Source organism: Acromyrmex echinatior, chromosome 16 (genome assembly GCF_024713525.1).
Source record: "Acromyrmex echinatior isolate Ae372 chromosome 16, ASM2471352v2, whole genome shotgun sequence".
NCBI classification, from domain to species: Eukaryota; Metazoa; Arthropoda; class Insecta; order Hymenoptera; family Formicidae; genus Acromyrmex; species Acromyrmex echinatior.
Window position 1 is genome coordinate 4,348,716 of NC_141867.1, and position 15,536 is coordinate 4,364,251.

The 15,536-nt window shown below is 32.8% G+C and overlaps 3 protein-coding genes across 3 annotated transcripts in view; 1 reads left to right on the forward strand and 2 right to left on the reverse strand.

Annotated features, from left to right (window-relative positions):
- The window catches only part of LOC105152740 (D-beta-hydroxybutyrate dehydrogenase, mitochondrial), a 116,423-nt gene that overhangs the window by 55,015 nt on the left and 45,872 nt on the right, over window positions 1-15,536 (forward strand). The gene's annotated exons all lie outside the window — the stretch shown is intronic.
- On the reverse strand, window positions 1,931-5,540 carry LOC105152748 (uncharacterized). Its single transcript, XM_011067179.2, is given in 3 exon segments — window positions 1,931-3,763; window positions 5,319-5,381; window positions 5,383-5,540. Coding segments are annotated over 3 exon segments (1,527 nt in total). The 5' UTR covers window positions 5,443-5,540; the 3' UTR covers window positions 1,931-2,359.
- LOC105152737 (uncharacterized) lies at window positions 11,102-15,353 on the reverse strand. The gene has a single exon (XM_011067165.2). It carries the CDS (start codon window positions 14,174-14,176, stop codon window positions 12,281-12,283), a length of 1,896 nt encoding a protein of 631 aa, XP_011065467.2. The 5' UTR covers window positions 14,177-15,353; the 3' UTR covers window positions 11,102-12,280.

Here is a 15,536-nt window from a genome sequence, read left to right on the forward strand (position 1 = left end):
GTGTCGTGTTGCCCTCGCGTATGTAAGTAAGCACACACATACTCATGCATATGAGTCACAGAAAATGGGTCAGGTATACGAAAGGAGTAATGCGCGATTGGAGCGATTAACTAAAGTCGCTTTCTTACGTGTAGGCGACGAAGTATCTCCTTGAAAACTTGATTAGTGTAAATAAACTAATTGCTTTGTCGTGCTAGTAGCTGAATGATCGATCACGATTTCCATCACGATCTATTAATCATCTAGTGATCGGGGGGAGGGGAGGCAATGTCATGTTTTATTAATATAAAATTTATATTAAATTAAATTATGTTGAAATGTTTCATATAACGTTTGGAAACGTTAAATGTAATTTAATAAGTTATTGTCTGTTGCAAATTATTTTATATAATTTATAAATTTTAAATTATAAAATTATATATTTTTTGTAAGTTTTAAATTATGAAAATATAAGAATAATAAAAGAGAATAAAATTATTTATAATTTTTAGATTCTTATTAACATTTAATTATTATTATTCTTATGAAGATGCTTATTAGCATCAACACAATTATTAAATTGCTTATTAATTTAATAAGTGATATTATTGTTGTAATTTTGTTCATGATTACGTTTTAACACTAAAAAATTTCGGCATGCAATTTGCGGAATCAGATATTTATATAAATTCACACAGAAATGTTTAAACATTAAGATTCGCTTTGAATATGGAATGCTATTAATAAAAATAATGAGTCCAATAGAAAAATATGACGATCATTCAATTTCTAAGTTGTAAAATAAAAATATTTAATTGGTAATTATTTTACTAACCTTAGAGATACTAACAATAATAATTATAATTTTAATTATAACTTCTTATTTTAATTTAAATGATATATTGAGTATCACTTTTGATGTATAAAAGAATAATATAAACTAGCAAGGCAACATACAAATTATATTTATTAAATAAATATTATTTTAACCAGCAACACAGAAATATTATTTTATTATGCTATGTAATTTCGCTCTCTTTTAAGATTAATTATTTTATAATTATGTATCCATATCTATAAAAAAGAAAATAGGTTATACATATATTATTATTATCAATATCATTATATATCAATTTCCATTATATATGTTGACATTACGTTGAATTATACATAAATCTTAACCAGTCAATCTTACCATCTGCAGCTGACAATCACTTTCCAAAATAAAATAAAGGTTTAGAAAGATATCTCTTACTCACCCTGATCCGTCTCGGCCTTGAAGTAAAAGCGATCCCGTTCTGTTTGTTGGACGGACTTATGCTTTTATTATATTTCATGTACGGTTATACCATTGCCGTTCGTGCGATTAATAACTTTCACGGTAGCGCCGCGGGTAAAAGCAACATTGGTCGTTGTCAGATACATCAATTTTGATGGACAACAATACTAACGGCAGGATTCATTCAAGTATCTTTTGATACACGTATTGCCCTCCATCGCGCGTGTCGAATCAATTACTTAGTATTCGCGAAGATATATTTGTAAACTCGAACACGCGAAAGTAAACCAGCACTCTATATATTTTAATTGCAGTATGAATTGAAATAATTGGATCAAAATCATATCTTATTTGTCGATTTATACTTTCACTTTTCCGATCTCTTTGATCATCTTCTTCATTACTGTGCGTGTTTAATCTTTATTAAGAGGCAAAACATTGGCGTATAGTCTTATGCACGCCGCACGCAATATCCAACATGCAATTTATTAGTAATCTTCGTGACTCTAGAAACTCCTTTAAATTCTTATGCTATTCGAAATTTATGAGCCGATCGTAAATACTGCTAAATTAATTGCCAATCGTTAATTGTCATAAACTTAATTAATTGTAATAAACTTAATATAATGATAATACTATCAATTTTCAAGATTTAAAGTAAGTTCTCTGGTATTCGTTGGAAAATCAACTCATTTATTATAAAAGAATGTATAAAATTACGTAATAAAAATCACAATTGTCAGTGATATAAAGAATAACAATCTATTACAATACATATCATATAAATATAGATAACAATTGGGTATTTGAGTATAATTACAGTACAGAGATTTCTATCTCTAGATAGATCGTACAGTAGAAAATTTAAATATAAATATTTATTCTATTGTATCTCAACAACATACATAGTCTTCTACTTGGGAAATACTATTGTTATTTTTCATGGCAAGATCGAGTCAGCATAAGATTAGATAATTAAACGGATTTGGCGTTTAATTACTCGTTCGTCGAGATCCAAACAAGGATCTTGTAATTATAATCCTAAGCTGTTATCGAATCCTGACAATGTGTCGGGACGCAAAAAGATTTACAAAACATAAATTAATATTTTCCGTTTGGAACCGAGTACGAAATCGTATCATACTTTGCGCCACCTAAGTCTGCATTTACAACTTTCTCGGAAACATATCCGACATATCTCGGACTTACGCCAGTATGAGTGCCTTGCGAATCCGCAGATTTCCCATGGGAACTGGACGAACTATATATTGTGGGTGTATAGCCGTGGCTTCCGGTATAAGTTACGACTGGGCTGGAACTGGAAGCTGCTGCGTAATTTGCGCTGAGGGTGTAGCTGGTACCAGCGCCGGAGTAGCCGGAACTGGGAGAACCCACATGACTGATACTCGGATTTGAATAAGAAACACTGGGGCTAGAATAGCTGGTACTGCTACCGGACGAATGAGATGGCAGATAATTCGTGTACGTGATGGTGTTGGACGATCCCGAGTTCGAGTGAGATCCTGAAGCGATTGGTAGCTGATAGTTGGAACCGCCGGACGATATGCTCGAAAATCCGGAATGAGTACTGGAAGAGGATCCTGAAGTAGCGGGATAACTGGACGCAGCACCAGAAGACAATGCAGAGATTCCGTGAGATCCTGAGCTAATCGGAAGAGAATAAGTGGCTGATGCTCCTTGAGTACCCGAAGAGCTACCAAGGGTAGAGATGCTGTGAGAGGATGTAGACGGGAGGTTGTAGCTGGAGGAGCTGCCATGCGAACCGCTAGCGATGATCAGGCCACCTGTCACGGGGTGCGAAGAACTTGAAGATGCGGAATGAGTAGGAAGACTGTAGCTTGACGAGGCACCCGATGAACCCAATGATAGACCATGTTGTTGGTTTGATCCCAATACGAGCTGAAAGCCGTTAGATCCTCCGTTGCTGTAAGCCGAAAGTCCGTGGCCACTGGTAGCGTAGATCGGCGCGCTGTGCGAGTTGGAGCTGGAAGTACTTGCGGCACTGGCGCTGCCACCATGGGCTCCGAAAGTAACGGGACCTGTTTTCGCTGGAGCGAATAGTGCGTTGCTATTTCCGCCGCTTCCCAGATGAGCTATGTTGGGCACGGAATAAGTACCTTGAGCCGAGTGTCCACCCAAAGAGACACTTTGGTGACTCAAGTGACTGTGACTCAATCCAGGTGACTGGTATCCGGATCCAAGACCGAGACCACTGGACGGCGCTAAGGAATATCCGATTCCATGGCCAACGGAGCCGCCCGAATTAAGCAAGCCGCCGTGTCCCAGGGAGAAGCCACCGGATGATCCACCTAGCTCGTAACCAGAACTCAAGCCCGAAACGGGAGACGAATAGGAGGAAGAAGATCCCGATGGGAAAGTTACCAAGTTGTCATTGATGCCGCGTTTGTCCTTCAGCTGCAATAGAAGCTGAGTTGGCAGATTTTCATTGCAGCAGACTCCACAGGCGAAAGCCACCAGAAACACCTACACGATCAGATCAGTTGTTATCGCACTTCTTTATACATGACTTTCTAGGGTGTCCCACTTTCGTAGAATTGATCAGTTTGCGTGAAAGTGGAATACAAAACTGTTATCCAATTATATTAAACTGTTACCCGAGTTATAATTACAGATGAGTTATGAATAGTCACATTAATTAAACAAAAAACAGGTGGTAAATTCTAATTAGTCAGTGAAGTAGTTGAAAATTAATTGGCTGATCTAGCGCATTATTATCACAGTATTATGAGTTGATAGTCGATAATTAATATACATGATATGTAATCTAACAATGAGCGGTTACATGATAACTACATCGTATTAATTAATATTGTAATTCAATTAATATTCGTGGGAAAGTATTTAATCACAATTTGAAATAGATGAATCGTAATTAATACGAATGCTTTGAATTTAACGTAAAATGTGTAAAATATTTTAAATCAATTTTAAATTATAATTAATTAAACTAAAATAATATATATTCCTCAATAAACAAAATAAAAATAAAAATAAAAATCACGAGTTGCAGAGTGTTTTATATACTAGATCAGTAATGCACAATCTGTGGTCTACGAACTGCTGTGGTTCATCCGCGAATTTTTTGTGGCTTGTCGAAATAAATATTAAAGATTTTACCTATTTCTAAAAATAATCCTCTGAAAATGACTCTTAAAAAAAGATTGCACTGTATTAAATAATATAATTATTAATAATATAAATAATATTGGGTCATTTAAAAAATATCCGCGGTTTTTTCATTCAAAAATTGAACAAAAAACCGCGGATACTTTTTAAATGACCTAATATATTAACAATATAAATATGCATATAAAACCTTAATAATTTGTTATTGAAAAACAATATAATCTCTCTTTTGGAAATCAATCAAAGATAAACAATGGATGTTAAATAATATTAATTAAATTTAATGTGTTGAATATATTAAAAATTGACGCGAAATTAGTTTCGACTTACATAATCTTCATCATTTGCTTATGACTATTAATAACATAAGTAGTTGTAAGCGATTGATAAGGACTATGTAAATCGAAACTAGTTTTAAAAAAAAACTTTTTGAGACAAAACTTTGGTCGGTTTCCAAATATAGTTTATATTGATTAGTAATATGCTGTAAATATTAATTGCAATATATTTATTGCAATTAATATTTAATAGTTTATTAATTTTCGGACACTGCAAATTTAAATACGTTAATATAAAATCATTACTTAATTATTTATTAGTAATATCTATTGAAAATTAAATGATAAGTAAATATAGTACTTATATCATATCCATTAAATGGAAACTTAATAAAAATTTTATTTCTTAAGTTATTATATTTTACATTAATTATAATATATTTATATAAATTATTAAACACACTATGTTATTAAACACTTTGTATAATAATTTGTATAAAAAGAGCAATTATACAACTGTAATATGTACAAGACACACACGAAAACACAAAAATGATCGATACGGAAATTAGAACTGAATTTTCGCAAACACTTGTGAAGACGTGAATACTCACCATAAACAACATGCTTGCCAAAATGGGGTTGCTGTTGTAACTATCTTGTAACTTAGTGATAGACGAGTGGTTGAATGATATTGTGGTCTCTGATATTGCTAGCAAGAAGAAAGCCTTTATACATGGATCCCCTCTCGTACGGTGAAAGAAAGGTCTAGGTGAAGGTAAATATCCCCGCACTAATATGTCGAGCGTCGCATCGCATCGTCGCTGTTTGGCACAGATAGTAGTCAACTGCAACGCGGGGACTATTCGCATGTGTTTTTGCAAATCAGACCCTACTTGCAAGTGAAAAGCGGACCAATTCGATCCTTATCGACCGCAAATTCTTATTAGTTGAAAAAGATAATTTTAAGTTATAGTTAAATTATGGTAATTGTAACTATTTTTATATAATAGCTATAATTATATATATAGTCATTTTTTGTTACAAACTATACATATTTGTTGATAGAACTTTACATATAATTATTATTATTATGATAGTAGTAATCATAATTGTAATAGCGTATAATTATAGTTGCAAATATCAAAAATGTTTCCTTCAATGAGAGGAAAAAAGAAAAGACTCAAAATTCATTGGCGAATATGTCATCTAGGTTAGCATATAAGGGATTCGAAAAGATTTATTGCTTCTCTTGCATAACAGATTGAAATTTTGTCTTCTCGCTTCTTGTTACCTCTGCATTCGCAAGACATCTCGAGAAAGTGTGCAACCACCTTCCGCACTTTCTGTCCGGGAATATTTCAATTAAAGGCTTTTGTTTTCTTCCTTATACATTTCTATGAGCGATATCACGTAATATGAAATCGAGAAAACCTCGGAAGGCCGGGTATAATAGTAGGATATGCTAAGCCATTTTTAATTACTACTCTCTGCAGAACCGACGATCTAATTTCAACGTGATAAGAATTACTATTGTTTCGAGCCACTTCATTCCACCTTTTTTTCAGCATATTTTACTTTATTTTATTTCCCAGTATGATTAATTACTGTAGACAAGCGGAAGCATTGCTTCATCAAGCATCGAGAGAAAACGCAATTGCCCGAATCGGAGCGAAATAATTTATTTTATATTTTTCACTTTTAGTTTGGACTTATAAGAGGGTCATCAAATCTAACATTTAAAGTTTTCTGTAGCTGAACTAGTGTACACTTTTAGAACTTAAAGAGATAGATATACGTTTGATATTTGTCGAAAGCGAGAGAGTTCTGGAACAGTCTAGTGCAGAAACAGAAAACAGACCATTAAATTCGTCGAAGTACGTACCGTTACGCGTAAGTCTTAGCAATTATCGCTATTAATTTATTTTGATAACAAAAAGGCAGACTTATTATATTATGTATAAATGTGTATTTCCGGAAATATATTGTTTTCCGATATTCTTAATTTTAGTATTCTTGTCCAAATATGTATGTATGCTTCCGGACATTTAGTTCCTGGTTACGCTTCTTCATGCATGAAATAATTCCGGAATATATGGCTTTCTGAAACATTATTTCATTATTTGCATTTATTTTTACGGTTTATTTTTAGTTGATAAAATCTACTATTATACATGATAAAGCCAACTTAGTACGCGTATTTTTTATTTAATTTATTTTTATATACTCTTTTTTTATCTAGTCTTCAGTCTCTTTATCGATTAAAACTAAACTGCTTTGTGCTACAAAATACAAAATTAGACGTATCTATCTAAGTAAGAGATACAATGAAAAGAAGTAGATTTATTGATACCATTATTTATTGTAAAAAGTTGAAGCTAAATCTCAGGTATATTTTAAACAAAGCAAAATATTTCACAAAATTTCAGAGTTTCTTATTTATCGTGTCCTTTAACAAAGAAACTTTCTTCCAAGTCTAGAGAGATAGAGAGAATCTTACTTTTAACATTTACTTTAATTTTACTTTTGACCCTTACCCTACAAAGTACTACTGACCGAGCGATTCCTGTTCGTACAAGTTTCTTTAAGTCTTTCAGTAATTATACTACATTTTATTATTTCCCAAAATGAAGTTTCAATATTTATTTTAGAAAGTTGGAAATATGTTGATGATTTTTTAGAGATTTTTTTAATCATTCTGAATAGATGAAAAAAACGGATGGATCCCCGTTTGTATGGATGAGGCATCAAATTGTATCTTTGTACGGTAAGGGTTAATATTGATTGCAAGAGAGTGTAAGGTCAACATCACATGCCGAGTATTATGCGCGTGCTTCGTTCATCAGCCTCTTACATAAAGTGTAGCATGTACTAGCAAGAAAAAGATGTTGACGCTCGCTAAGAAGTATTCTCGGGCTGTGCATATAAAAAAAGGTAAGATATTACTACACGTTGAAAGCCGATTGACATTTGAAAGTAAAATGCGCGCGTTTGGGGAAATGAATGAAAAAGTTACTGCATCTCGTTTCTCGTTTTTGTGTCTTTATACGACAAACATGTACAAAATTCGGACATGTTTAAGAATGAACGCAGCCGTAAGAAGGTAATTGCGATCATTCTCTCGTAGCATTACATCTAACTTGTTCCAGCATGTTAAATTATGGTATCTGAAAACACATCATTCGATTATTTTACTTTCACTAGCAAGATGAAGAAAGGAACCGTTGCTTGTGGCTATCATCCAATTGAAAAGACAATGAATTAAGAGAATTCTGACAATTGTCGCGGTCTACTTCGAGAAAGAAAAATAAAAATGACAAGATACAGTGTCTCATTTATTATTGACAAAATTATATTTAAATTATATATAATATTGTTATGCTATTTTAATAAATAGCAATAATTCTGATATAAGTATCTGATATAACTCTGATGTATAAATATTAATTAAATAACTTCTTTATTGAAATCTAAATTTTAATTTATATTAAAATATGGCCACTCTATATTATATATATATTCGTACAGACTTATTAACATTTAAGTTTATATAAATATGACATTGATGTTAATTAGTAATCAAAATCTGCACTGTTTGCAGATAGCTTCATCGAGAATTGCTTTGCTTATTATAGTCAGTGCATATCTATGCATAACAGAGTATCCTTGCACGTCAGATATTATCGCAGCTTTCGTGTGCTGCGAATAATATACCTGTCACGTCGTTAACATCTTGATAAGAGCTAAGTACAGTGCACGTGCATTATTGCGCAAGACATGTACTAAAACGAAGCATAGAAGACAATGTTCCGCAAACATCATTTCTTTCGACAAGGAAGTGCTCTTTGTTAGTAATATTGAATTCTTTTAGTTAAATTAAATTTATTTGAATTTAATAATTAATCAATTTCTACAAATTTAATTTTTAGTTTTTGTGACTTTAATTTAGTTTAGTTAAATTTAAATAAATATAATTTTTAACTTAAATATAAAGTATAAAATATATTTATAGAATTATAAATATATTGTACTTATTTAATTTATATTAAAAACCAAGATCATGTACACGTTTATTATAATAGAAAAATTATTAGGTACGTAAAAATATTTATGAAATTCGAAATTTTTAGGAAAAATTTAATAATTTTTTATCAAATGATTTTATTTAAATAATATAAATAAAAATAATATTAATAATTATTAAACTATTAATGAAATTACTATTAAAGTCTAAAAGAAAATTGATTCTATCATTTATGAAGAAAACCATTTAGAACCATAACGCTGTACGGAAATACGCGGATACGATGAATCATTATCCTGCTTCATGTGTGATTTCGAATAAAGGATGTCATCTTAAAATAGCTTTCGCTTTTCGTGCTTTATCATCATTTTATTATAATTTTCTTGCATCGTCATAACTCCTTTTCCCACTCGATGTAACTCTTTCATTAGAACATATGATTCTTTAAATCCATTATCTGACGATACTTTGGTCTTTTACTTTCTTGTCATTTAAAATTTTTCTTCCTTTTTTCAGATTTGTGAATTCCTTTACTTTCCCGGTCACTAACTTTTTCCCACTGCTTTCCGCTTTTTTATGTGTTTATAAATCTCTTTACTTCCTCATCTTTCTTGCCGATTTAGTCTGATCATTGCCGGAACTCTCGCTTTCTCATTATTTGAAACTATTTTAAACGGCTAACATTTAACTATTCACAATAATAGAAAAATATTGGACAGAAAAATGTGAAAACATCTAGTTTGTTATAATAGAAGCAATTTATGTATCTGACGAATAGAATGTAAGATTTTCCAAATAGGGTCCAGAAAGCGTGTCTGAGAAACTCTATACGAGTTCAGAGTAAAATGACAAAAATGCATCAGCGGAATGAAATGGAAACCGGACAGTAGAATATAGGTCACTTGCGGAAAGTGAGTTGACAAGTTTAATGCGAGAAGTCACTAGGCTTTCAGGGTCAACATGCACTTTCGATTCACCAGACTCGGTGCGTGCTTGATCTGTCAAATATCGTTTGCAACTATATTTATGGAAACTATGTTAAAATTTGGATTTGGTAATGGTATGATTTAATCACGTTTAGAAACTTTCTCGAAGATATCGTCTATAGTATTGTTGTAAATGTAAGAGATGCAACGGACTATATACATATATGTGTATGTATACCGCTTATTTGCTATAATAACGATACAGAAGAAGATAAGATTAAGAAACAAAACTTTTTTCAGAAAAATGAATGTTAACGTTTCCGAAATTCATTAAAATTCATTAAAATTTTTTGTAATATTTTTGTAATATTTTTTGTAATATTAGTTTGAAGTGCAATATTGATATTATAATTGATTATAGAGGAAAGTGTATATATTCTTCTTTCTCTTTCCATTCTTTTTCTGCAAGTAACTCAAGAAACTAGCAAATGAACGATATGCATGTAAATAAGTGATCTACAAAAATCTGCTTTAAGTTACGCTCGCTGCCTTCCGTAATAGATGGTTTCACAGATTTTTATTTTTTTTTTTTTCAGATGAATTTGATAATTTCTTTAACTTTCTCTAAAACATATAAATTTAGTTATCTTTTTTCTAAAATTTTGTTCCATTTCCATATCGTAAATATATTAACAATAAAAAATAATAATTTTTTATCATTCTTATCAGTTTAAAAAATTTTAGTGATCTGAAGAGCAAAATTATTGAATTCAATAAGAAAAAAAGCGCAGATTGCAAAAAATTATCAGCGTTAATAAAGATCGTTGAATGAATATGAAGCGCTTCTGTTCAATAATTATCTGATGATTCCATTCGAGATCTGTTCCAATCGATGAATCGGATTCGACAACAACGGCACGTGTCTTTCCTCTTCTCCTAGTAAGAATGAGTGCAATGATTACGAAATCGTGTAAGAATCTTACACCTGTAAATAGCAATACGTTATGCATGCTTAGGATTGTTCAGATAACCCGACTGCGTTGACCGTGGCTGGAATTATCGAACGACTTTCGAGGTCAGAATCGAATGGCGTAGCAATGAATAGCGATGGGGATCATGTCCGACGGTCACGACTACACGGGTGAGAGTTTCTTAGGTCTGGGACCGGAAATAATTCAGTTCCTCGACTCAACTTTCCATCGCGATAATATGAGATGCGCCACAAGCACTACGGTATGTTTTTGCTATTAGATTAATATTATGCGTATGTCTTAGACACTCATATTCAGTTCTAACGCAGTTCTTTAATGTCGCTATTTAAATTCTAAATTTTAGCAATTTTATGTCTTGTTTAAAACAAATTTATTATATGCGTCAAATTAAAAATAAAATCGAAACAACAATATCGAGAAGAAGAATTATCTTCTAATTACATAAAATTTAATAATTAATAAAAAGTATTTATTTGACAAAATAAATAGTACATGTGTATTTACATATCGAAAAAATAAGTCCGTTTTGAAGACGATAGAAGAAGCACGCGTGAAATTTCACAAGCATTATTTATATAATATCATTAAATCAATAAACAATTTATTTATATAATATATATAATACGCACACACACATACACATACATACATACATACACATATACATATGTATCAGCTTTTACAATCCAAAAATAAAAAATAAAGATAACCTACTTATAATAATATAAGAAATCAACGTATATTTCTACGTTATAAATAACATCTTTGAACGTTTGTATGAATGGCAAAGTTTCTTTTATGCATAATCGACTGTTAGAAACGATGAATGACGCTTAGAAATATTCACTTGAGATTCTTGCCACAGTATCCTAATTTCAATGAAACAACTACGCTAATTATCATCAGCATAATGTCACTTTCTCGATAATGAATTCGAAATAAACGGATGCACTGTGACAGATGGTGCAGCGGATATGCAGTATGAGGCACGTATTGAATAATCACCGTAGTTATATTCAACAGCGAGAAATTTAAATGTGCTCAGTATTAAGCATTGTATGACAATTTAGAGAAAGAAAAAATCATCTTATTTTCTAAAATTATAATACTAGAAATGTAGGTTATAATAGAATTACGAATATTATTCGAATTAGTATATGTAACAATACATATCAAATTTTAGTACGCACGATTAAATATAAAACTATAAAGAAATTACGTGTGGATCTTGAAAGGCAAAATCTGTCAAAATTTTGTAAGTTAAATCAAGTATCTACTTGCAATTAATGATACAATTAACGCATCATTCAAAAAAGTTACTCTGTGTCATACAATAAAAACAAATAAAAGTCTCTATTGAAACGGTTGATTTGCAGACCGCAATTCTTTTTGTCAACTTGAAACTCTCTTACTGAAACAAGAAAATGAAATCGTTTAGGTGAAATAGCAGATGATGTAGCGCATCGTCATTAACACATCAAAACCATGAGATAGTGACTATACGATAGTGACTCTCCTTTGCGTACTTTCTTCTTCAATCTCTCCCTCTCGCTTTTTCACGCGGATAAACAGTCAGTCACAATACTATGGATTGATTTGCGCTCCGTTTATGCTCCGCATGGAACAGGAATATCTCATTTCCATATTTTCGTCGATCCTATCTGCGTTGTGTACGAAGGTGCATAATTCCAAGGGTAACTCGGTGAAACAGGTTTCTGCAGCTGATAGGGAATATTCACGGGATAATAGTACACCGGATAAACAGTTTTAATCGGTTTATAAAGAACGGGATTGATCAATGCGGTTTGCACACCGTACGTGTGTTGCACGCTGGACGTTACAGGAATGGATTGCGCCGGATGCACTTGAGTGGGATTCGCCGGCAGTAAAGGAGCGGTGATCGGATGTATCGGCGTCGCGAGGGGAGCAACAGGTCGTAATGGTTGAATTGGCAAAGCTACCGGGGTGATTGCCGCTGGTGTTAGAGCAACCCCCGGTCGATTAGATGGTGAGACAGACGAGAGAGGCGGTGTTGTCGTCGCTGGGATCGAGGGTACTGATTCCGACGGTTTATGCTGCGGTTCTGTGGGAATCGGTATCCCAAAATGGGTAGGCGATGTTTCAGGTCTAAAAGAGCCGGATGTCAAGATGGTGGTACTGTAGCTGGGAGCCAAGTTGGTTCCCGTGATAAAAGTCGGTACGAATCCACCATAAATGGGGATCCCCACGGGAGATCCAGTCGCGGAAAAACCAGGCTGGTTAGAAGCGGGTTGTGATGATACTACTTGGACAGTACTATCACCCTTAGATGATTGCGATGAAGATTGCGTAGTGAAAACTCCCGTTGCTACCGTTGTTGTGGTCGGAGTTTGAGTAGTAGTCGGAATACCATAGTTAACGGATAATCCCAAGGGGTTGACTGTGGTCTCTGGTAGAAAAGTAGACTGGCTGAACGCGGTATTTCCAGAGCCAACAGTGGTAGATTGCGACGTCGTGGGAATACGCGGGTTTATTTGCTGACTTATGGAGGCCAAAAGTTCTTGATTCTGAATAAAACCTGCTTGGTTCTGAGCATATCTTCCTGCCGTGTTTGCGCGCGGGTTAATCTGAGCCTGAGCGAGAGCCTGCTGCAATTGAATGATTAGCCGATCTTTCTCTAGAGACTGAATTTGTTCCAGAGTCTCTCGAGGATCGAGTGTTCCCGATGCATATGGCGGCAACGCGTCACGGTATTCCTCAGAGTTCTGCGAGGTACTTTCAAACTGGCCATTTAGATTATGAATTTGATTACCGATATTCTGAAATTGATTATTGCTGGGCGCAAAGTCTTGATTGCTTGCGGGTGCGCCGTAAAGTTGCTGGATCGCCTGCGCGTTCTCGGACAGGAAGAACGCGGCGTCGGAAATTTGATTCTGAGCCTGCGCGAAATTCTGTTTCTGTGAGCTTGTACCGTGAATTTGTCCCTGATTTGGAATGTTCTGTGAATTGAAATTATTCGTCGAAGAATGAACCGGCAGCTTTTGATTTTGTGGCGGTAAATAATTAGCGGTATGCATGCCAAACGGCTCATTATTTTGACTAGCAATCGGATTCACTTCCGTAAAATCAACGTTTCTAATCGGGCTCGGTATTTCCTGTTTCACCAGTCCTGTTCCACCGAAACTGCTTGATTGCTGTTGATTAATGTTGTACTGCAATTTGTTCTGATGTTGCTGAGCATGATATTCATGTGTGGCCTGATTGGAAGTTGAGTGGATAGGAGATCCATATTTCGTGAACGGTCTGTTCAACTGGCCAGGGACCTTAAATGCTATTTGACTTCTGGATGGTTGCGTTTGGATGCGAAACCGAGCATTTGAAGAGACATAATTCGGCCTGTTATAGACGTATCCGAAATCTCGTTTCCGTTGCACGTCGAATTGCTTGGAATTGGATTTAACTTGAATTTCGCCAAGGTTCATCACTTCCAGCTTCGTGACTTCTGACTTCTGCATTTCGGCTTTCTGCTTAGCTTGCGTCAGCGAAAGCATTAATACGAAGACATAGATGACCTAAGAATGAATTATATTTCTTGCATAAAAATAGCTAAATATCATAATATAAAACTAAACAGACGTATAACTAAAATAGAATAAATATTTAAATTAAGTGTATAAGAAGTAAATTAAAAAAATATATATGTAGCGGAAAGTTGCCGATATAGCTCTTTCAAAAAGACACCTCCCTTAATTTTTCGGAAACTAAATATTTTTTACTAATACTGATAGAAACATGATCTATTTATAGATGATTAAAAAAGTAAAAACTCATTATTCATGTAATTGTAGCTTGTTTTTATACAAAATCAGCTAAAAATTAATTCTACAAATGCGAAAATAAATTCGACTTTTCTTGCCAATTGCATTATAGTTTAAATATTTATATAGTGGTTATATTATTGATAATATTAAATCGTTTTATATGGTTGTAGTTAATTAGTTTTATTTATATTTTTTTGTTATTTTTTTTATAATAAATTATTTTAATTATAAAATTATGCAGCGTAAATCGGTACACCTATCTGTAATACAGACCATAAACTTTTAGGTTAATCTTTATAGTATTATGTTATAGGCGTTATAGTATCAAGTAGTCTTATCGGAGCTAAAGGCAATCGTATATTTATGGGAAGGCCTTAAAGAAAACTTTCGCGTTACATATTTGCATTTTGCAGAATAGCACAAAGTATTTGCATTAAGCATTTAAATCAACAAAGAGCTTTTTATAGTGAAAAAATTTTAGAAAATCTTATATGTTCATTTATAGATATTTTGTAAAACTTTTCTGTGAAAGAAAAAAATAGGAATATGTGACATTATGTATCACAATTTTGGGACTCATTTAGCCAGGTGCTCATCGTAATGTATCTTGTAATGTTCCAACTATTAAATATTTTTAAATAATGAAAACTTTCAATTAAAAAGAAAAAAGATACATGTTTTTTAAATATCATTAATTAATTATTTGTCTATTTATTGTATATATATATATATATATATGTGAAATATATAAAAATATTTTAAAATAAATTCATACATGAAATATTATGAAATATTATATTAGGTGTTGGAATTAATTCGTAGCGTTTTACAAGTGATGGGAAGTACTTTCATTAATGTATTTTTTAATGCTCATGTGAAATAAATAACATTCTTTCATTAAAAAACGCTACGAATTAATTCCAACACCTAATATGAAAATTGAATACGTCAAAATTTTTTTATAGTTTCTTATTACTTATTAGGTGTTGGAATTAATTCGTAGCGTTTTTTAATGAAAGAATGTTATTTATTTCACATGAGCATTAAAAAATACATTAATGAAAGTACTTCCCATCACTTGTAAAACGCT